Below are 21556 nucleotides of genomic sequence, written 5' to 3'. Positions count from 1 at the left end.
CCCCTCATCCTCCTTGCAGAAGCCCTTGGCTTAAAAAAAAAAAAAGCCCATGGCTCCACCGGGGAGGACTAGAGAGGAAAGGAGACACTCATTCCCTTTGAGGAGACAGTTGGCAGAGCAGGTTTGTCCAGGGGCAAAGGGCAGGGACATAGAGCTAGGACCTGACTAGGGGGAGCCTGGGGGACTTGGGTGCCTTACCTAAGCGAGGGCACCACACGCACATGCCCACCACAGCCCCGAGTAGCAGAAGGGTGACTCCGGCCCCAAGCAGCTCGGCATGGTCCATGTCTCTGGCAGTCTTCTGCCTGCAATATGAGCCCAGAAGGCTCAGTGACCTGAGGAAGTGAAGGAGCCCCCTGCTCCCTTCCTGGGGCTGGGAGGGCCTTCACAGCTCCCACTTCTGTAGGAAGCCTTCTCCTACTGGGATTCCCATGCTCTCCTCCAAAACGCCATAGATGGTCTCTGCTTCTCTGGCACTCCAGACTACCCCCCTGCCTCTGACAGCTTCCATCACATTTAAGGAGTCCGCACCTCGCAGTCTAGCACAGATAAACCATTCTGTGAGGAAGACCCAGGTTCTCTGATAGAGCCTGCCTGTGTTACCCCGGGCAAATCACTGAACCTCACTCTGTCCCAAGCAACTCTGATGTTCTAAGTTGCAGAATTCAGGGGGTCGCAGGTTGAAAGCTGAAAAGGCCCCTTCCCTCATTTTACAGTTGAGGAAACTGAGGCCTGGAAAGGTGAAATGTCAGGATAATAGGCTCATACATAACCTCTGAAGGAAGAGCCTTCAGAGGCCTTCTATTCAACCCCCCTCATTCTACAGATGAAGAAACAGATCAGGTTAAGTAACCCTCCAATTTGAAATGAGATACTGAGCTGCATCGGCAGAGAGAGTTTCTTTGCAGGAGTTCCCTACCCCAAAGAAATCATAAGTTTGGACCAAACAATTTAAATTTTTTTTCCTCTTGTAATAGTTTCAGTCAGGGTTGTGTGTCCCCAAAGAGAGCTGGAAGGCAAGGACCTAAGCACCTCCTCTCTTGTCTCCTCCATTTTCTTCTGTTCTCTCTCTGCTCACTCCTTTGCCAACTATATACATATACATGCATATATGTATATGTATATACGTGTGTGTGTGTGTGTGTGTGTGTGTGTGTGTATACCTCCTGTTATAGTCACTGTCACCTCTCCACCAATGATGAACAAACCAACATTCCTAGCCATGCTCTTTCTCTTGAGCTCTAGCATGGTGTAGGTAGAGGTCTGTCCCTCTGGAGTAATGGAGACCTGGGTTCAAATCCTGTCTTAGACTCTTATTAGCTGTATGACCTAGGTCAAACAATTCAACTTCTATGCACCTCAGTTTATTCAATTATAAAATGAGAACAATAATAGTACCTATTGTTATGAGGATTGTTGTAAACCTCTCTGCTGACCTCCATTGTCGAATCTCCAACTGCCATCTCTAACCAGATGTCCCATAGACATCTTAAACTCAATATGCCCCAGGCTGAACTCATCTTTCTTCTCCAAATCTTCCTCCTTCCTAATTTCCTTATTATATTTAAGGGTATCACCATCCTTCTAGTTCCTCAGGCTCCCAGCCTAGGTGTCAGCCTGGATGCCTCACTATTTCTCACCCTCCTGTATCCAATCTGTTGCCAAGGCCTATCAATTTCACCTCTGCAGCATCTCTTGTAGATTTCACCTCTGCAGCATCTTTGTGGATTTCATCTCTGCAGCATCTCTGGTGGATTTCACCTCTGCAGCATCTCTTGCAGATTTCACTTCCACAGTATCTCTTGTAGTTTTCACCTCTGCAGCATTTTTCCAATATACCCCCTTCTCTCCTCTGACACTGCCCCCACCGTAGTCCAGGCCCTCATTACCTCATGCCTAGATTACTGCAATAGCTGCTGGTGGGGGAGTGTCTGCCTGCCTCAAGTCTCCCCTCATTCCAACCCATCCTCCATTTAGCTGCCAAACTAATCCTACCAAATTGCAGGGCCACACATGCCACACATCTACTCAATAAATTCCAGTGGCTTCCTATCACTTCTAGGATCAAATATAAAAATCATGCTTTTCCAATCATCTTACATGTTATGCCTCAATGCATACTCTTCAATCCAGTGACACCAGCCTCCTGCTGCCCTTCAAACAAGAGCCTCCATCTCTCAACTCTACATTTTCTCTGGCTGTCCTCCATGCCTGGAAGTCTCTCCCTCCTCATCTCCACCTCCTGGCTTCCTTCAAGTCTCAGCTAAGATCTCACCTTCCACAAGAAGCCTTTTTTGATCCCCTTCATGCTAGGGTCTCCCCTCTGTTGAGCTCCAATTTATCCTGTCTGTGGCTGGTTTGTAAACAGTTGTTGGCATGTTGTCTCCCCTATTAGACTGTGAGCTCCTGTCATTTGCCTTTCTTTGTATCCTCAGCTCCTAGCTCAGTGCCTGGCACACAGTAGGTGCTTAGTAAAAGTTTACTGACTGACTAAATTCCAACTGCTATGATCACAGGACACCTCTGCCTGGATATCTACTGAATACTCACATTTGACATCCCAAACCAGCTTCACCACTTTTCCTCTCCAAACTTGCCCCTCTTTCTGCCTTCTCTGTTTCTGTTCCTTTTTTTTTCATATTACTCCCCTGCACTTGTAGCCTAGTCAAACTGGCTTCCTTGCTGTTCCATTTCCCACCTCCATGTCTTTGCATTGGTCCTCCTCTGTGCCTGGAAGGTACTTCCTCATCACGTCCACCTCTTAGCGACCTTTGTTTTCTTTGAAGCTCTGCTCCCACAGCACTTTCTCCAGGAAGCCTTTTGTCAGTGACCTCCCTGCCCCAATACTTTTTCCATGCATTTCTCTTATATATTATATATGTCTATATATTAATTTCTGTATGCGTTGTTGTCCATGTTAGAATGTAAGCTCCCTGAGGGCAGGAACTGCTTCATTTTAATATGTTGACATCTATCACAGTGCCAGGCTTAATAAATGCTTATTAATTGGCTTACTTACTGATTTGTCTCTCATCTTCAAAACCTTGACATTCTCTCAGGCTCTTCCCCCATAAATAATTAGATGACAAGTGTAGATGAGTCTACCCCCTCCACCATTCCAACTTCTTTTGTCTGTTCCCACTGGTGAAGGAACAAGCCCTTTCCACCTCCCTGCTGACAACCTTCATTGCACCCTCCCCTGCGACAGACTGCTACGGAAGCCTTCTATACACAAAAAATAATGAAATAGTCCCTGCCGTCGGGGAGCTTACATTCTAACAGAGGTGACAGCACATACATAAATTAATACGTAGGCACATATAACATGTAAGAGAAATACATGGGAAAATGGGCCGGCCCCCGTTGGCTCTCTCCCTGCCTCCGATCTAATCTCTTGCCAGACAGTTTCCGTTCCATCATTCTTTTCATTCAAAACCTCTCAGTGGTGACTTCTTGTCTCCCAAGTCCAAGTCAAACTCCCCGCCTGGCAAGCAAAGCCTCCCACTACCTGTCATTGCTCTTTTCATACAGTTCCCTCCTATGCACTCTATGCTCCAGCCAAACTGGACTTCTCACCCTCTCCTGGCCACAACCTATACTTTCCTCCCTTTAGACCTTCAGATTAATACTACCTGTGCCTCAAATGCCTCCCCTCCTCCAACTCCTTGGCGTGGTGAATCCTTACTCATCCTTTAAGCCTCAACTCAAATGCTACCTCCTTCAGGCAGCCTTCCACGATAACCACCACTAAGAATGACTCCATCTTATGGGTAGAAAGGGAGATATGTCCAACAATCAGAATTCACTATTCTACCTTTCTCCTGTATTATTTTGCATTATAGTTAACTTGTGTGTTTGTATGTGTGAGAGAGACAGAGAGAGACATGGAGACACAGAAGGAGAGACAGAGAAGGAGAAAAAGAGAAAGAGAGAGATCCCTTTACTAGACTGGAAGCTTCCTGAAGGCAAGGATTAAGCTTTAGCTAAATGTGGTATCTCCCCCAGTGTTCAGGGATTCGGTATGGAACTGAAAAATCTCTATGAGATATGTGAGCATCTAAGCAGGGCCTCGAAACACAATTAGGATTCCCATGGGCAGAGAAGGGGCCAGGAGCATTCTAGGCTTGGAGAACGGCATTAGGAAGAGCCCACAGGTGGGAAAGTGTAGGAGGTTTTCAGTAAGCAGTGGGTTTGACTTGGAGTGTTGGTATGGGGGCGGGGGGAGGTATATAAAACGCTCTGGAGCTGGAAGGGAAGGACCTCAGGGGCTATCCAGTCTAACCTTCTCATTTTATAGATAGGCAAACTGAGGCCCAGGAAGATGAATAGACTTGCCCAATATCACATAAGCAGTAGGTATCAGGAATGGGATTTGAAATCAGATCTTCTGACTCTGGGATCAAGGCTTTTCCGTTACACTCTAGTAACGATAAATGAGGCTAGAAAGGTAGGTTAGGACCAGTTTGTGAGGGACCTCGAATGCTTGACTAAAGAGTTTGAAAAGATTTATCCACCTTTTACGAGTAGATGATCAAAAAATGTATTCTTTGGTCACATTGGGGGTGAGGGAGTAAAGAAGGAAGCTTGTCTAAGGTGGGCAAGGGGAACAGAGAAGGCTCAAGGACACATTCAGAAATCTTTCTCTTATTCTACTAAATCAGCAAATAATCTTTTAAGATCTAACGCCTTAATGCTGCAGCTTGCAGCAGACAGAGAGGGGATGGACTCCCTCTAGCACAGAATGAGGCAAACCTTTTTTGAACATAGCTTATGAGGGAATTTGTTTGGTTTGACTCTATAGCATATTTGATACAGAGGCTTAAGAAAAAATCATTTTTTGTTCACTGAAAATTTTTGGAATCTTTTTTTAAAAAATCTTGAAAAAAAAATCTAAATCCTACCAAGCTTCTTCCTTCTCAATATCCTTACTTTTGGGGAGGTGAAGGTTATAAGTCATTCACACTTTGATGTGAACTTCTTTAATCAGATGAGTCACACTGAGGGGATGGGAGTGAAGGGAGGGATTTGGGAATACTCTAAGGGGAGTGTCAGAGAGGGCAGCAGTAGGAAAGCGGGAAGGAGTCAAGACAAATGATAATTCCAGTTCCTCCGTCCTCCCACATCATGCATTATCATCACGGCATGACTAGGATTTCAGAGCTGAAAAGGGGCCACTCCTTTCATTTTACAGAGGTGGAATCTTGGAGCAGGAAAGTGACTTGTTCCCATGCAGAAAAGCTACTCAGCTGTAGAGTCAACTTTTAGAGAGAGCACCGTAAAAAACACAATAAAATCTTCCTGATTCAGACCTTATCAATTTGACATTTGTGATTATTACAGCAGGCAAGACCTACGCGTAAGTCCTTCAATTAATTGGTTAACAACTGCTAATTAAGCAGGTTAACCAAATTGCAGGGAGATTATTTACTCTACTTAAAAAACAAAAAACAAAAAACCTTCCAGTAAAAAGTCTTCCAGCTACTTTAGTGCAATTTATCAGCACACACAAGCTCTATCTGCTAATTATAAATAATTCTTCTCTATTCATTAGAGCAGGCCCAGGACTCTATTTGACCACCTGGAAGATATTCGATGAAGGAAACAGCACTTCCTGTCGAACCAATATAGAATTCTTATTTTTTACTCCCCATTTGTTGATTCAGTTCAATTCAACATTTATTAGGCACCTACTGTATGATATGATCTGTGATAGACATTGGGACTCCAAAGATTAAAAGAAGAGAGAATCTTTGTCCTTAAGAAGCTTACATGCAGCACCCTCAGCGAGTTCTCTTCCCTCTTCCTCAGGGAGGGTCTTTGCTCAGTCTCCAGACCTGTCTTCCTTGGCCCGCCTTCACTCCCAACTGAATTTATCTTTAAAAATTGACGTTAGGATTCTTTTGAACCTAGGTCATTTTTGGTGAAGCTGGCCCCAACGTAACATCCATGGACCTCATACAGATAAAAACTTCCCATCTATCCCCTGGGCTCTAGTCCCACCACTCCAGCTGACTACTGGACATTTCCCTTGGATGTTGCATAGACACTCCCAACACAACCCGTCCAAAACACAATGTATGATATTTCCTTTTCCCTGAAGGCCATCCTTCTTCCTAACTTCCCTGCTTCTGTATGTTCTTTTAATTGATGAGGAGCTTGACTCCCTGCCCCCACTCTCCCTCCAGCCATGGCATGTTTATGTATGTGTAACGATAATAACTAGCATTTAGATAACACTTTGAAAGTTCCAAAAACCCTGTACATATGTGATCTCATTTGGTCCTCATCATGACCCTATGATGATTTATCTGCATTTCACAGAGACAGAGACAGATTCAACGATTTGCCCTGGGTCACACAGCTAGTGAATGTCTGAGACAGGATTTAAATTCAGATCTTCTCTATTCCAAATCCAGCTCTCTGTGCCCCGGGCTACCTAGCTGCCTGTTGCATGTGTGTGTATAATATACATACTACATATATATGTCTATATACATATATACACGTACATATATACAATGTTTATGTGATATATATAAATGTGTATGCACATATACATAAGCACACAGTTGTGTATAATATGTACTATATATTTACATATATGAACAACGTTTGTGTGATAAAGATACATGTATATACACACATACATAAGCACATACACGTGTACAAGAAGAGAATTTATACTTTTCATATTAATCCATATGATATGTGTAATGAATATCATATGGATTAATATGAAAAGTATAAATTCTCTTCTCGTGTATGATATACACCATATATTTACATATACATACATATGCACGATGTTTGTGTAATAACATAAGCACCTACATATGCATATACTTTAGTAGAGTGTAAGCTCTATGAGGGTAGGGGTCTCTTTTTTTTGGCTAGGCAATGGGGTTAAGTGACTTGCCCAGAGGCACACAGCTAGTAAGTGGTTTGTATCTGAGGCTGGATTTGAACTCAGGTCCTCCTGACTCCAGGGCTGGTGCTCTAGCCACTGTGCCACCGAGCTGCCTCTGGGGTCTCTTTGTGTATCTAGCATCTAGCACAGTACCTGGTATGGTAGTTGATTAATAAATGCTTGTTGATGTATTGATTCATTCATTGAGTTCCTCCTAATCTGTAACCAAATGAAAGCATACCATGCTGAGAGCCAGGAAACTCAGGGCAGAGGCTTGTTTCGGTCCACAAATCACTGTGTGACCTGAGACAAGACACATCCCCTCTCTGGGCATCAGCTTCCCCTTCAGTAAAAACAATGGATTGCATTCAGTGATCTCTATATTGTCTCCCAGTATGGACGTTCCATATTCTGCGATTTTGAACTGATCCAATGTTTCTTCCGCCCCAATCTTTCCCCCGTCCCCCATTCTCCATAAACCAGCCCACCTGAAGGGCTGCAAAATGCCCTCATGCCCCTTACCCCTTCTGTGGGTAGCACGGCCTCACTGCTGGGCTTTAGAGCTGCTGGGGGAAGGCAATGGGAGCCAGGCAGCCTTAGGCAAAATTGTCAAGTCTCTCTTTGGGACCTTCTATTTTGGTGCCAGCTTCCTATGCCCCTCCTACGCTCCCGAGTCTCCTGTTTCTGATAACCCCAGCACTCATTGCCCTGGAAGGCTTGCTGGTTGCCCAAATCCCTCATTTGTAATCTCATCCCGGGCTGCTTTCGTAGAATCCAGAGCTAAACGGCCTCTAGACACCATCCTGTTCAGTGGTTCTCAGCTAGGGATTCAAGGATCCCAAAGGCATCAGAGGCTCTGTGAACTTAACTGCAAGTTTGGGGTTTTAAAATTTTGAATAACTCTTTCAATGTAATTGGTTTCCTTTGTAATACCCTGTGTTTTATGAATTTAAGACCCTTACTCTGAGAAGGGGTCCATAGGCTTCCTGACTGCTGCCAAAGGGGTCTGCCCAGGATACAAGAAAGATTCCCGGCACTAATCCAAATCCTCCTTTTGTGGAAGAGAGAAGTGACCCAGGACATACAAGTGCCCAGGGGCAGAGTCAGGATTGGAACCCAGAACTGCTTGCTCCATAACCTGCCTTTTTTCTGGATCAAGTGCTGTCTCTCATGCTGATGGTCCAGCATTTCAAAATTGCCTCCCACCTCCAACTCGCAAACTCCTTTGATGTCAGGAAATTAGTCTGATTAAATGAAGCTTCAGTAGGTGCATTTTGTCTCTCAAATCTTGACCACCTGCAGCCCCACCTCACCCAGAGGCTAGCTAGATGCAGAAGTGTCAACACAAAAGCTTTTTACTGGTGCTTGTCTAGTCTCTGGAAGACACGACTGGATCTCTAAGTGAGCCCAAGAATCACCATTCTAGGACAGTCAAGAGATCTCCTTTCTCCTTCCCCAGAAGCAAATGGAGCCATCACAACCTCCAGCTGACAACCTAGCCCCTCTCAGCCATTTGGAAGTGAGGAGACAACCTGGGGCCAGCTTAAAATGGGCGGGGACTAGGTGATCCATAAAATCTGGCAGGGAGCAGGGAGTGCTTGACACCTTCCTTTGGGGCCAGGTAAGGCCCACGCAAACCAGATCAAAACAGTGACCCATTTAATTTGCTTGAAGCCCTTTCTCATCCACGTACCACATACCTACAAGGCAGCCAAAGCAGGGGTTATTAATCTTTTCACAGAAGTGACTTACCCAAGGTCTCACATTTCCAAAACTGGAAGCCAAAGGAGGGCAGACACTTTGTTGCTGATTACAAAGTAGGACAAAGTTCATGAGCCACCCAGCCCCTTCCAGTCTTTTAAAGTACAGCCCTCAGGCTGATTTGTATGCACCATGGCTGGCATGATGGCAGCAAAGAAGAGTGGAAAGGAATTTCTACTCTGACTTAAAGAGAAAATTCAAGTGCCCTGAGACAAAAAAATAAAAAAGAGTTGAAAAACGTACAACCACCAGCGTGCTTTGTCGTTTTCTTCTCCAGCTCATCATACAGATGATGAAACTGAGGCAAAGAGGATTGAGTGATGGCTGAACTAGGGACCACATGACTGGACAAGGGCCAATGCCCCACTTTTTAAAGAGGGGAAGAGAGAAGAAACTGCAGGCTATAAGCCACTGAACTTAACATTGATTCCAGGAAAAAAAATTCTCAGACATTTAAAAAGAGATGTGAGCACTTAGGAAGGGAAGTAAATCATCAAAAGTCAGCATTGCTTCATCAAGGAGAGCGCATACAAGACTAATTACACTTCCTTTTCGGAGAGGGTAGCTAGACTGAGAATGGAGGCTTCCTGGCCTCTCAGAATGCTAAGCTACGACGCAGGAAAGACACAGGCTCACATCCTACCTCTGACACCTAATAGAGAAAGATACCTAACTTCTATGTGTCTTGGCAACTGTCCAAGACCGCGATGAGTTAAAAGAGCACATTTCCACGCCAGGAGTGCTTCACACTGGAGAATTAGATCCCTCACAAATGTGCATACCTAGACTGGTATCCAGGGAATGCTATTGATGCAGTTTATATATTGAGGGTAATCAAGGGAACCCCCTGATATACTGGACTGGAGCACTTTCCATGGATCTGAGCCCATACCCTGGCCCTTTCTGGTGGGCACCAGAGGTAAACTACAGACCACTTGAGCAGAAGGAGGTATTAGATGAAGAATTTGGGAAACAGATCATAAACTTGGCAGAGGAGGAAGATCTTGTAGTAATGGGGGTGGTTTCAACTCTCTGGGCATCTACTAGCAGAGCAGTTGAAAAATTTGTGATTCCCTCTGAATGATCATTTTATTCTCCACAAAGGAGAAGAAATGACAAAAGGAAACCCAACTCTGGAAATGACTTTGACTAACGGAAAGATTTGTTACTGAAGTAGGGAAGGGAGTAACTACTCATTAAGCCATGGGCCAGACACTGTGCCACGAGTTTTACAAATATCGCATTTGATCCTCACAACAACCCTGGGAAGCAGGTGTTAATTTAATCCTTGTCTTAGAGCTGAGGAAATGGTAAGTGCAATACTCTAACCCCTCACCCCCATGCAAGTTAGGCTAGTGCTTCCTTAAAAGGCATTGAAATCATTCTCCAGATGGTTCAGATCCGACCTCAGACATTTAACAGAGGTGTGACTCTGGGTAAGTCACTTGACTTCTGTCTGCCTTGTTTTCCTCAACTATAAAACGGGGATAATAGCATTTACTTCCCAGGGTTGTTTTGAGGACCAAATGAGATAGTATTCATAAAGTGCTTCGCGTTTACAGTGCCTGGTACATAGTAGGGTGTTTAATAAATACTTGTTTCTTCCTTTCACACCCTGAGGTGTGCATCTGGATATTACGGTTTGAACGTCTTGAGGGTAGCTCAAATTTAAGCATCATCTTCAAGCCTATAAGGCCTCTTTTTGTCCCGTCAACCCAAAAAAATATGCCCTAATGGTAGGAATGCAGGCACCATGGAGTGACAGTTTTGTGGGAAAGAGAGCCTTCCTTTCTGGCTTTTCTAATTGGATTCTCAGTGCTAGGCACACTGTGTGGCACTTAATCAATGGTTTCCTGTTCCACTTCATTCAAATATACAGGTGGCCTCCTATTCTGCTAGCTGAGAAAAAGCCTGCTCCCTTCTTCCCCAGCTAGCACTGGCTTAGCCTCACAGGGCATCTAAAGGCTTCCCATCTACTTCCCTCCTCCTGGACCCCTTGTAAGAACTGAGTGAGTCAGAAGGTGGTGTTCCAGGATGCACAGTTTTTTCCAAGTAGCATGACATTTGGGAGGGCTGAGTAAGTCGTGGAAGAACATTAAACTCAGCCTGTGTACTTTTTCCAAGTTAAATTTAGGCTAAAAAAAAAAAGGAGTTTTTGTTATACTGCCTGCCCTCTTACTCATCTTTATATCTTCCACAGAGAGAGCTTAATAAATGTTTGGTCAATAATGAATAGATGTCGTGGGGGGAGTAATAGATTTTTCTAGCACTTTGAAGGCAAGGCGGGGGAGGAAGGAAGGCTGTTGAGACTGCAATAACCCAAGACTGTAGACCTAATTTTGGAAGGGAATTCATAGGCCATCTCATCTGAGCTTGCCTTTTTGAAGAGGAGGAAACAGGCCTGTGGAAAGTTAAATGACTTGACCAAGGTTACATAGGTAAAAAGTAACAGTCAGGTTTTGAACCCTGGTCCTCTGATCCCAAATCAATTTATCAACACGTATCTCCTAGCTGTTTCATATTTACCATGTTGAATTATCTTGTATATACTTCCTCTCCTCTCCTCTTTCCTCCCCACCCCTCCCATTTTTTACCCTTCTCTCCTCTACTTTTTCTTTCTCTCCTCTCTCTCCTCTTCTGTCCCTTCTCCCTTTTCTCCTGTCCTCTCCTCTCTTCCCCACTCCCTCTTCCTCCTTTTTCCTCCCACTCTGTTTTCTCTCCCTCTCCTCCTCTCCCTCCCCGCTCCATCTTTCCTTCCTTCTCTCTCTCTCTCTCTCTCTCTCTCTCTCTCTCCCCATTACCTCCTCCATCACCTCCTCCATCTTCTTCCTCTACCCCTCTCCTTGGAGGAAGAAACAAAATCCCAGAAAAGGAAAATGTCTTGTACAAAGTTACAGAGCAAATTAGTGGTACAACCAAAACTCAGACTCAATCCTCTTATCTGCTGGTGCAGTACCCACATGACTGCCCTGTGTCACTCTGCAATATTATACACAACTCTTAGAAAACACATTTCCCCCAACCCTATCCGTGAGGGAGACCTAAAGCAGAGCTGGTGATGGCAAAAAGGGGGTGGGGAAGAGGAGGTGATAGATTTCCAGTACATTGCCTACATCTGTCCTCTTCCTTCTGTTAGTCAATTTTCTCCACCCTGTCTTTTCTTCTCTCTCTTCCCAGCTATTTCTACAAGGCACTGTCGGCCACCCTTAAATCTAGAACCTGTTACAAAAGAGTTGATTCATGAATACCTAGAAAAGCAAGCGATGCTAAGAGCCTGACTTCTTTTTCAGTAGGTCATGTATTAGTCATGCCAGAATAACCTCACCTAGAGGTCATAGAAGATGCTGCAGGTAGAGTCTACCCAAATTTTAGCAAAGTATTTGATCAAGTCTTTCTAGCCTTGTGGAAAAGATGGAGACACGGACGTCTCCATTCCATGGAGGAGAGGGTGACGATAGTATGATTAGGTGGATCTGAAAATGGGTGAATGGCTACAGTCAAAGGATGTTCATGAATGGTGCCTGATTGCTCACAGCCTCTCCAGCAATTGTCATTCTTCCTTTTTGTCATATTTGTCATATTTATCAATCTGACAGGTGTGAAGTAGAACCCAGAGTTGCTTTAAATTGTGTTTTTCTAATTATCAGTTATTTTTTCCCTATCTGTTTATTGGCTCCATCCCCTCTGCCTAGAGACATACTCAGGTGTTCCCTATCCTTGGAAAACTTCCTGTTTACTCTGCTATTACATCTTGCTACCATCTTGTATTTCTCTGCCCTCTCACTGCTGAACTAATAGAAAGATTAGTCTACCTTGCTGCCTACACTTCCTAACCTGTCACTTGACCCTTGAAACTCTTGTAAATCATTTAATTTCACTCAGACCTTAGTTTCTTCACTTGCTAAATGGGGGTATATGTAATACTTACTTAAATAAGTTGTTGTAAGGATAGAATGAGAAAATATACATAAAACACTTTAAATGTTATAGAAATAGCCAGCTGCTATAATTAGCATCATTACAATTAATAATTAATTAGTTATAATGAATATTCACCAATAAAAATTTATTATATTTATAGAATGCCCAGGGAAGGCAGCCTGAACTTTTCTCCTTCTTCCTGTCTAGCTTAGCTCTTCTTTGAGGCAGCATTACTCAGACCCAAAGTGGCCACTACCTTGATGACATCCCTTTTTTTGAGAGAGAGAAGCCCATGTGGCCAGTGAACCCATGGAACTCCATTGCCACGCGGGCGTTTGCAGAAGCTAGTTCTCTCTGCTCTGCCCCTTTCAGATGTGGCGCGTAGGGCCCCTTAAACCACTGCCATCACGATTCTCCTCAGAGCACCTGGTCTGTGGTTTCTATGGTCTTTCTTATGATGCGCACAAGCCCATGTTTGCTCCTTAGAATTTCATAGCCGACACCAACCTTCCTCCCTGGGGAATGTAACTGACTCGCTATTGCTTGCTAGAGAATCTGCTGGTGCATAGACAGTTACACATAGCTATATTAATAATTAAGGCCTTTTCCTCCTTGTTAGGGTCTTTACTCTGCCTCCCCTGTAGAATCTGACTTCCAGCTTCATCACTCAACTGCAAGTGGCCTCTCCAAAGTTCCCATTGGCCTCTCCACTGCCAACTTGTGGCTTTTTCTCCATCCTCATCCTCCTGGATGTCATTGCAGAATTTGCCACCATTGATCCTTCCGGGCACTCTCTCTTCACTAGGTTTGCCTGACACTGTGCTCCCCTGGTGTTCCTCTCACGTGTCTGACTGAGCTTTCTCAGTCCATTTTGCTCTTTCTTCATCCATATCACTCCTACTAGGTGTGAGTGCCCCCCAGGGCTCTATCCTGGGCTGTCTTCTCTTCGTTTTTTTTTTTCTCTTGGTGATCCGTTATTATCTCTCATAAATTAGAAATTAGAAATCTCCCTTGCTCAGTTATCTCTGTGCAACGATTCCCAGATCTGCGCATCCAGCCCTCGTCTCTCCGATGAACTACACAATCATTTGATTCTGGGATTGCTCAAACAGGATGTCATGCAGGCCTCAAAAATTCAGGATGTCCTTAACAGATGTCACTATTTCTGCCTCTCTGCCCAAGTCTTCTTCCCTCCCCAAACTTCCTATTTCTAGTGTTTCCTCATCCTCCTGCTCACTTGACCCAAGAATCCAATCTGTTGTTTCTACTCTCATAACAGCTCTTCTACATCCCTTTCTCTTGACAAATACAACTACGACCCTATTCTAGGCCTCCATCACCTCTTGCTTGGACTACTACAATAAATTTCAGGTTGGTCATCCTGACTCAACTCTCTCCCCACTCCAGTCCATCTTTCATTTGGCTGCCAACACCCTGGGGTGACTGGGCCGCCCCCAGCTCAATGAGCCCTATGGCTCCCTACTACCTCCAGAATCAGTTTGGAATGTAAAGCTCTTCATACCTTTGTCCCTTCCTATCTTTCTAGTCTTTATATACTCTAAGATCTAGCTCAGGTTGCCCATCCCCAAATTCTAGCTGAACTGGTCTAGTGGTTTTTCTCACCCAACACTCATCTCCCATCTCCAGGCCTGTGCATTGGCTGTCCCACCTGCCTGCATTTCCACCTCTTAATTTCCCCATCTTCCTTCAACACTCAATTTGTGAAGGCCTTTCCTATCCCCCCACAGTTGCTTTGCCTTCCCCTTTCAAACTGCCTTCCGCCTACTCGTGTATCTAGTTATTTACATGCTATTGTCCCATAAGAATGTAAGCTTCTTGAGGGCAGGACCTGCTTTTTTACCTTTCTTTGTATTGCCAGTGTTTGGCACGGTGCCTGGCCCACACTTAGATGCATCCCTGGACAAACTAAAATCTGGCTTTGGCACCTCCACACTCTCCTATCACTCATTCTTGCCTTTAGCTCCTCCGAGGCCTTTGCTGACTGTATAGAAATCTCCGTTAGGCACTTCGGTCCTTTGCATGGGCTTCCTCCCTTTCCCTCTCCCTCTCGTGAAGGTTGCTACCCAATAATCGCTCACATTGCCCGATAGTCACTCATTTGGAGAGGTGTTGACTGCCCAATGTGGGAACTCATGCAGGGAGAGCCTTCAGCTGCAGGGCATGGTGTGCAGCAGCGATGAGGCCTCTGTGTGAAGCACCCCATGGAGAGAATTTGGGGATTTACAAATTCTCTAGAGAAGGAAACATGCAAAACAGGAAGCATCCAAAACAGAGGTGACCGAGGGGTGGGGATCAATCTCTCTCCTTGAGGTTGTAGGTCAGGACTTGATGGAGGGGAGGTATTTTGTCTGAATCACAAGGAGGAGGAGGGAATTTGGAACCCACATGCCTGGACACCCTGGAGGACGCCCATCGCAAGGAGGGCGGGTGTAGGGAGAAAAAGGCTGCAGAAGACACCAGACAAGACCACAAAGTGGGCCATGTTTTGTCAATCCCCCTGGGAAACCAAAATAGCAGAAAGGGAAGTGGGCAGTTTTTGTATGAGCTAAATTAACAGAGAGAACATGAAAGCCCAGAGTGGAACAGGCTGGAGGCAGGGCAGGGCTCAGCCCACAGCTTGGGGAGGGACCATGGGGGTGGTCTCTCAGCCAGCACCTGCATCAGCCTGACCTTCTGGAGTCAAGTGAGCCACCCAAGGCTGAGTGTTACATGTGTCAGAACAGGAAGGGCTCTCACCCACTTCAAATGCTTCCTTTTACAGAGATGGAAACTGAGGACCAGATAAGGAAAGTGACTTATCCAAGATCATCCAGTTAGAAATAGTCAGGACCCCAGTCCAATGTTTTTTCTACTATATCATGCTACCTCTGAATTTGTTTCTTTTTAATGCTGTGACCTTAAAGTAAAGTGAGTCCCAGAGAAAGCTTCCAAAATAGTGAATCTGCCCCACTGGGCTTACAAATGGGTTTGACAGCCTCCCCTCGCACAGTCTCATGGACAGTCCCACTGGTCCAAGGCCTGGGATCCATAAACTTACTTTGTCCCCCCAATATCCTGATAAATTCATGTCAATATAATTGGTTTCCTCTGTCATCCTATGTATCCTGTGTCCTCTTTGAGAACGGACAACAGTCAGCCAGTCAATGCATTTTATGCATTTAAAAACATGATTCTGAGAAGGGGTCCACAGCCCCCTCCCCAAAGTGAAGCATCCCTGCACTCTAATCCCCTCAGAAACAAGGTCTGGGTGGGATCTCTAATGGCTGCTGATGCACTCAACCCAGCAGACCCCTCAGTCCAAACACAGCCAAATATGGGCCAGGAGGTAACAGCAGCTGTATAAACAGAGCCTGGGAAGCCAAGGTGGCAGGTCACCCCTTACTCCCCACCAATCTTTATCTTGGAATTCCTGAAAAGTAGCACACACCTCTCCTTCACATCAGAAGCAGAACTTCGTCCTAGACAGAGAATGCTGGGGCACCATCTTTGGAGCCTCCACACCATCCTGTTACCCCGATCTAGATACTCAATCCATCATAAACATTAATTAGGTGCCTACTGTGTGCCAGGCACTATACTAAGTACTGGGAATACAAAAAGGGACAGAAGACAGTCCCTGCCCTCAAGGAGCTTACAATCTAATGGGGGTATAACAAACAAATACATACAGTCAAGCTACAAACAGGATAAATAGAAAGTAATTAGAAGTAATTAAAAAGAGGGAAGACATTGAAATTAGGAGGGTTTTGGGAAGGCTTCTTAGAGAAGGTGTAATTTTAGTTGGGACTTAAAGGAAGCCAGGAAGGAGAGGGAGAACATTCCAGGCGTGGAATCCAAGCCAAAGAAATGGCCAGGAGCCTAGGGATGGAGGGTTTTGTTTATGGAACAGCCAGGAGGCCAGAGTCACTAGATCAAAGAGGATGTGTTGGTAAGTAAGATGTAAGAAGACTGGAAAGGTAGGAGGCTGCCAGGTTACGAAGGGCTTTGAATATCAAACAGGGCATTTGGCATTTAATCCTGAGGGCAACAGGGAACCACTGGAGTTTACTGAGTAAGGGGGTGACACGGTTGGGCCGGAGCTTTAGGAAAATCATGTTAGTGCGTGGAGGGAGGATGGAGTGGAGTGGGAGAGGCCCGAGGCAGGCAGCCACCCGCAGCTGTTAATGCACTACTCCAGGCATGAGGTGATGAAGGTCTGCACTGTAGGGGCGGCACAATCAGAGGAGAGGAGGGGGCGTATTGGAGAGGGCTGCAAAGGAGAAGTGGAAGGGCCTTGGCCACAGCATGGATGTGGGAGGTGACAGACAGAGTCCAGGATGACTGAGGTTCGTGAGCCTGGGGACCAGGAGGAAGGTGTTGCCTGAAACAGTGATCAAGAAGGTAGGAGCAGGGAGGGTTTGGGGGGAAAGATCATGAGATCCGTTTTGGATGCGGCGAGTTTAAAATGTCTACTGGACGTCTAGTTCCAGATGTCTGAACAGCAGCTGGGAATGCAAGATTGGAGTTCCGCAGAGAGACTGGAGCAGGAAAGGTAGATCTGAGAATTATTGAAGGCTCACTGGCTCCCTTGGTAGGTTCTGATTGGGTTGGCCTTTTTCAAAGCCCCTCATAGCCCAGCCCCTCTTACCTTGGCAGTCTTCTTACCCCTTACTCTCCAGCACATACTCTCCAATCCAGCGACTCTGGTCTCCTGGCTGTTCTACAAACAGGACCCTTCATCTCTTAGCTCTGGGTAATTTTTCTGTCTGTCCCCCCTCCCTGAAATGTTCTCCTTCCTCCCATCGACATACTGACATTCCTGGCTTCCTTTTAGTTTAGCTAAAATCCCACCTTCTACAGGAAGCCTTCCCCAACCCCTCTTACTGCTTAAAAAAAAAAGTGCCTTTTCTCTATTAATTATTTCCCATTTACTCCTGTGGGCTTTCTTTAACATATAGCTTTCTTCTGTGTGACCCTGGGCAAGTCACTTAACCCCAGTTGCCTAAAAACAAAACAAAACAAAAAAACACATATAGTTTCTTTTCTTAAATCCTATATTTAGCGGCATTAGACTGTAAGCTTCTTGAGGGCAGGGACCGTCTTTTGCCTCTTTTTGTATCCCCAGCACTCAGCACAGTGCCTGGTCCATAGCAAGCACTTAATAAATGTTTATTCATTGTTTCAAGCCAGGTATTATGGCATAATGTCATATGTTTATGTTGTTTTCAATACTTTGGTGATTTAAGCAGCCATACTTTCATCAGGGTGAATACTAACTCGGTTTAGAGAAGTAGATTGCATTCTCTTCTATAGCCAAGATGGCGCATCAGAGTATAGCCCTTAGCATCTGTCTGGGCTGGACCTCAGCTGACCGACCCTGAATTCTAAACCTTTTGGCTTAGTGGGATCTGACAGAGCTCCTGCTCTGCTTTGAGAACCCAGAAACCCCTCCATGCCATAGTGAGGAGATGGATAGAGGGAGACATCAAATGTAGTCAGAGGTCCTGGGTTCGAAAGTTGGCACTGTGCCACTTACTGTCACTAAGTCACTTTGTGTCTCTGCTTCTTGCTCTGACAAATGAAGGAACTGGATAGTGGCCTCTGAGGTCCCGTCCACCTTGAAAGCTAGAGTGTTTTTGCATGTCTGACAGGTACCCCCTTTACTAACGCTGTCAGCAGATTATAGATTTAGTCAAGTCTACAAGCTTTTATTAAGTACCTACTGTGTACAGCTGGGTGCTGGGGCTTCAAAGAGAGGTAAAAAAAACAAATCTTGGAAGGAGCACATTCTCCCTGACACACGAGAGTTCAGCTCGACCCTTACTAGCTGTGTGACTATGGGCCTTCATCTCTCCAGGCCTCAGTTTCTGCATCTACATGAGGGTAATTCTACTCATGCTATCTCTTCCTTCCCCAGGGCTGCTGGGTCCTATGATGGGGGAGGCTAGCAGGCCTGGCGCGCTACGGTCGATGGGGTCACAAAGAGTCAGACTCGACTGAACATCTGAACCAAGACAGTACCGGCCCATGAAAACACCAGATAGGATCGTCTCTTTCTTTTTTTCTTTCCTAAACCAGTGTTGTAAAAATTGGAACTTGGGACCTGGTCCCCTTATCTAGCCTTTTTCACTCATCACATTGATAAGAGTGCTAACTACCTAAATTGCTTCTAGCTACGTGGTGGTGGTGGCTTAACTAATCTCCCCAGCAGACTCACTCAGTGGCTATGGCCTGGCCTTCAAAAGGACGAATGAAGAAAAGGGTCTACAATACCATAACCTGCAAGAGCAGTCTGGCCCCACCGTCCAAGGGCTGTCTCTGGTTCACGCGAGGCTCCCACTGCCTATGGTTTTGATTAGATGTGAATTCTAATCCTTTTGGCAGGTTTAGGACCTCTGACTCCATTTGAGGTGTCCCTCCCTCTCTCCCTCCATCTCCTCCCTATGGCATGGAGGGGTTTCTGGGTTCTCAAGACACAGCCTCAGCTCTGTCAGATCCCAAGTCCGGTCAGAATCTCCAGGGAGCTTGCTGAGGCAGCCTACTTATAATTTCATGTTCCCTATCCAGAGGAGGCCCCCGGGATCATTTTTAGAGACCTTCCCTCCTTTTTAGAGACTTCCTGACCCCACTGGTGATGTGACAGCTGCCACAGCTGTACCTTGGTCTGAAAACTCTAAGCCTGGGCCCACGGGGGCTCTAGGTCTTTGACTAGAGAGAGCACATCGCACTGGGGTCCCCCCACTGTATGGTGCCCCATAGGACAGTAGGGGTAAGAGAGCCTGCATGCAGTGTCCCTGGTAAACTGCCAGTACTCAGAGAAAGAGAAAAAAAAGTGCCCACAACACACTTTAAAGTATAACCTGTGTTATCCACATTTTCTCCACCACTTCCTTAAGTCTAGATACAGGGGTGGGGAACAGGGGATACAGGGATCCTTAAGTGAGGACCTAGAAGGTCACAGGTGGCCTCGGGGCTGCAGGTTCCCACCCCCCATATCTAGACGATCAACAGAACGATAAATCATGCCCCGATCTGTAGCACTTACTGCCTCCAGCTAGCCGGTTTGAGCTGCCTCCAGCATATCCTGACTGTATCTTTCAGTACCTTCCTATCCTGAGTATCAGTAAACCAGCCTCACCCGCCTTGGTGTCCTGGCACGCATTTCACCCAAACTCTGCCCTAGGCTCTCATGACAGAGACCTGGAGAACTCCAAGCTAAGCCTCGTGGGGCTTCGTGCCAGATAAAATGGCAGACGAGGGCTGGTGGATCTTCTTCCTGGAGGGCACCACCATCTTCCCGGTCACCCCGTTTGTCACCTCAGAGTTATCCTTTACTCCTCCATCTCCCTCACCACCCCCCAGACCCAGTTAGTTGACAAATTTTGCCAGTTCTTTTTCCCCAACATCTATCTCCTTGCTACTACCCTGGGGTCCAGAGCCTTCACCTCCCCTCTCCTTTGGGCTCTGGTAATGACCTCCTAACCGGTCTCCCTGGCTCAACTCTTGCCTTTCTCTTCACAGCCGCCAAAATGACTTCCTTAAGTATAAATCTGACCAGGTCACTGCCCAGCTCAACAGACTCCAGGGGGGTCAAGTATGAAGTGCGCTTGGCGTTTAAAGCCCTTCACGCCGTGGCGCGAGCCTGCTTGTCCAGACTTACATACTTGAATCCCCTCCCCACGTTCCGGGGTCCAGCCAAGCTGGCCTCACTCATCTCCTTCCTCTGCGACTCTGAACTGGCCATCACCCATCCCTGTCATGTCCCTACCTCATCTCTGCCTCTCCTTAACTCCCTTCAGAGCTCGAAACACGACCTGTTACAGATCTGATCGATCTGGCTGCATGACCTTAGGCCAAATCAGGCACTTTTCTAAGCCCCTAAATTGTGGAAAGACCGCTGACCTGCACTGGTCACCGGAGCATAATTCCAGACCCAGTCCCTACCCTGAGCTATGTAAATGCTGTCTCTCCAGATAGAATGTAAGCCCCTGAGGGCAGGGCCTCTTTTACTTTTGTATTTGTGCCCCTGGACCTAGCAGAGAGTAGGCTTATCGCCTGGTAGAAGCACAGCACTTCAGAGATCTGAGTGGCCTTGGGCGCTGCTCCTTGTACAGACGATAAGACTGAGGCACCCCTGGGTAAGTGATTTGCCCAAGGTTACACAGAGGGCAGGGTTGGAATCTCCCATGCCGGGCCATCCCCTGCTTTTGCCCCTGTAGCAGGGCTGATCCGCCATGGAACAGGATGGTGCCCTGGCAGGCTCTTCCGTTCCTGCTTGCTGCCCCTGGGTAGCAGCTGCTTTGGCTGCTCTTTCCAACAAGTGTGGAGGCTCCTGCAGGGAGCAGTATTGAGGCAGGGGTCTGGATGGCTCCTGGCAGCCCTGGCACCCCAGCCCTGCCTTACTACTGCCACCCATCTCCCCCCTGCCCCTGGGAGAAGAGCCGAGAGTCGTGCAAGGCCCTGGGAAGGCCCGGCTGCTGGGGCAAGCCCCCCCCGCCTCTGCAGGCCCCTCTCTCTCCTGGGCAGCACTTACCTCGGAACCTGCCAGCTGCCTTCACTCCGGGAGGCCCATGGCTCTCTGCTCTCTCTGTTGTCACTAACACAGAAGGATGGCAGGCAGTCTGCTGGCTTCCTGTCACCATCTGAATCACTCCCCTCAAACATCCGCCCCTCCACCGGACCGGCTAGCTGGGAGATGAACGAGGGCAGAGACACAGAGACATCGGAAGGGGGAGACATTCAGAGGCCAAGAAACGTGAAGCAGACCCCAAAGAGCGGAGAAGCAGAGACAAAAATAGAGTCTCTGGGGAGAGAGACACAGAGAAGGGGGGAAGAGACAGAAACAGAAAGGGGAAGAGCTAAAAAAAGGGAGACCGAGACAGAAAAATAGAAGAGAGACAGACAGAGGGCAGGGAGAGGAGACAGAGAGAGAAACTTCCAGATGCCTCAATCTGGTTTAGCTGGGAT

General features: G+C 46.5%; 1 protein-coding gene across 6 annotated transcripts in view; it reads right to left on the bottom strand.

Moving 5' to 3' along the window:
* LAT2 (linker for activation of T cells family member 2) overlaps positions 1–21556 on the bottom strand; it is a 47258-nt gene extending 25702 nt beyond the window's left edge. The window contains exons 1-2 of one of the 6 annotated variants that reach the window (XM_078154716.1): positions 21123–21556; positions 199–305 (exon numbers count right to left, since the gene is read on the bottom strand). In XM_078154716.1, the coding sequence (XP_078010842.1) occupies positions 199–305; positions 21123–21328 (313 nt within the window). In that variant the 5' untranslated portion in view covers positions 21329–21556. Of the gene's footprint in view, positions 1–198; positions 306–17237; positions 17310–21122 lie in introns of those variants that run through there. The other 5 variants (XM_021005635.2, XM_021005634.2, XM_078154717.1 and 2 more) reach the window with 5 other exon arrangements.

This window comes from Phascolarctos cinereus, unplaced genomic scaffold, assembly GCF_003287225.1.
Source record: "Phascolarctos cinereus isolate Bilbo 61053 unplaced genomic scaffold, phaCin_HiC Scaffold_5;HRSCAF=322, whole genome shotgun sequence".
Taxonomy (NCBI): Eukaryota; Metazoa; Chordata; class Mammalia; order Diprotodontia; family Phascolarctidae; genus Phascolarctos; species Phascolarctos cinereus.
Note: the sequence above shows the minus strand (reverse complement) of the source record. Positions and strands in the feature narration are given on the sequence as shown.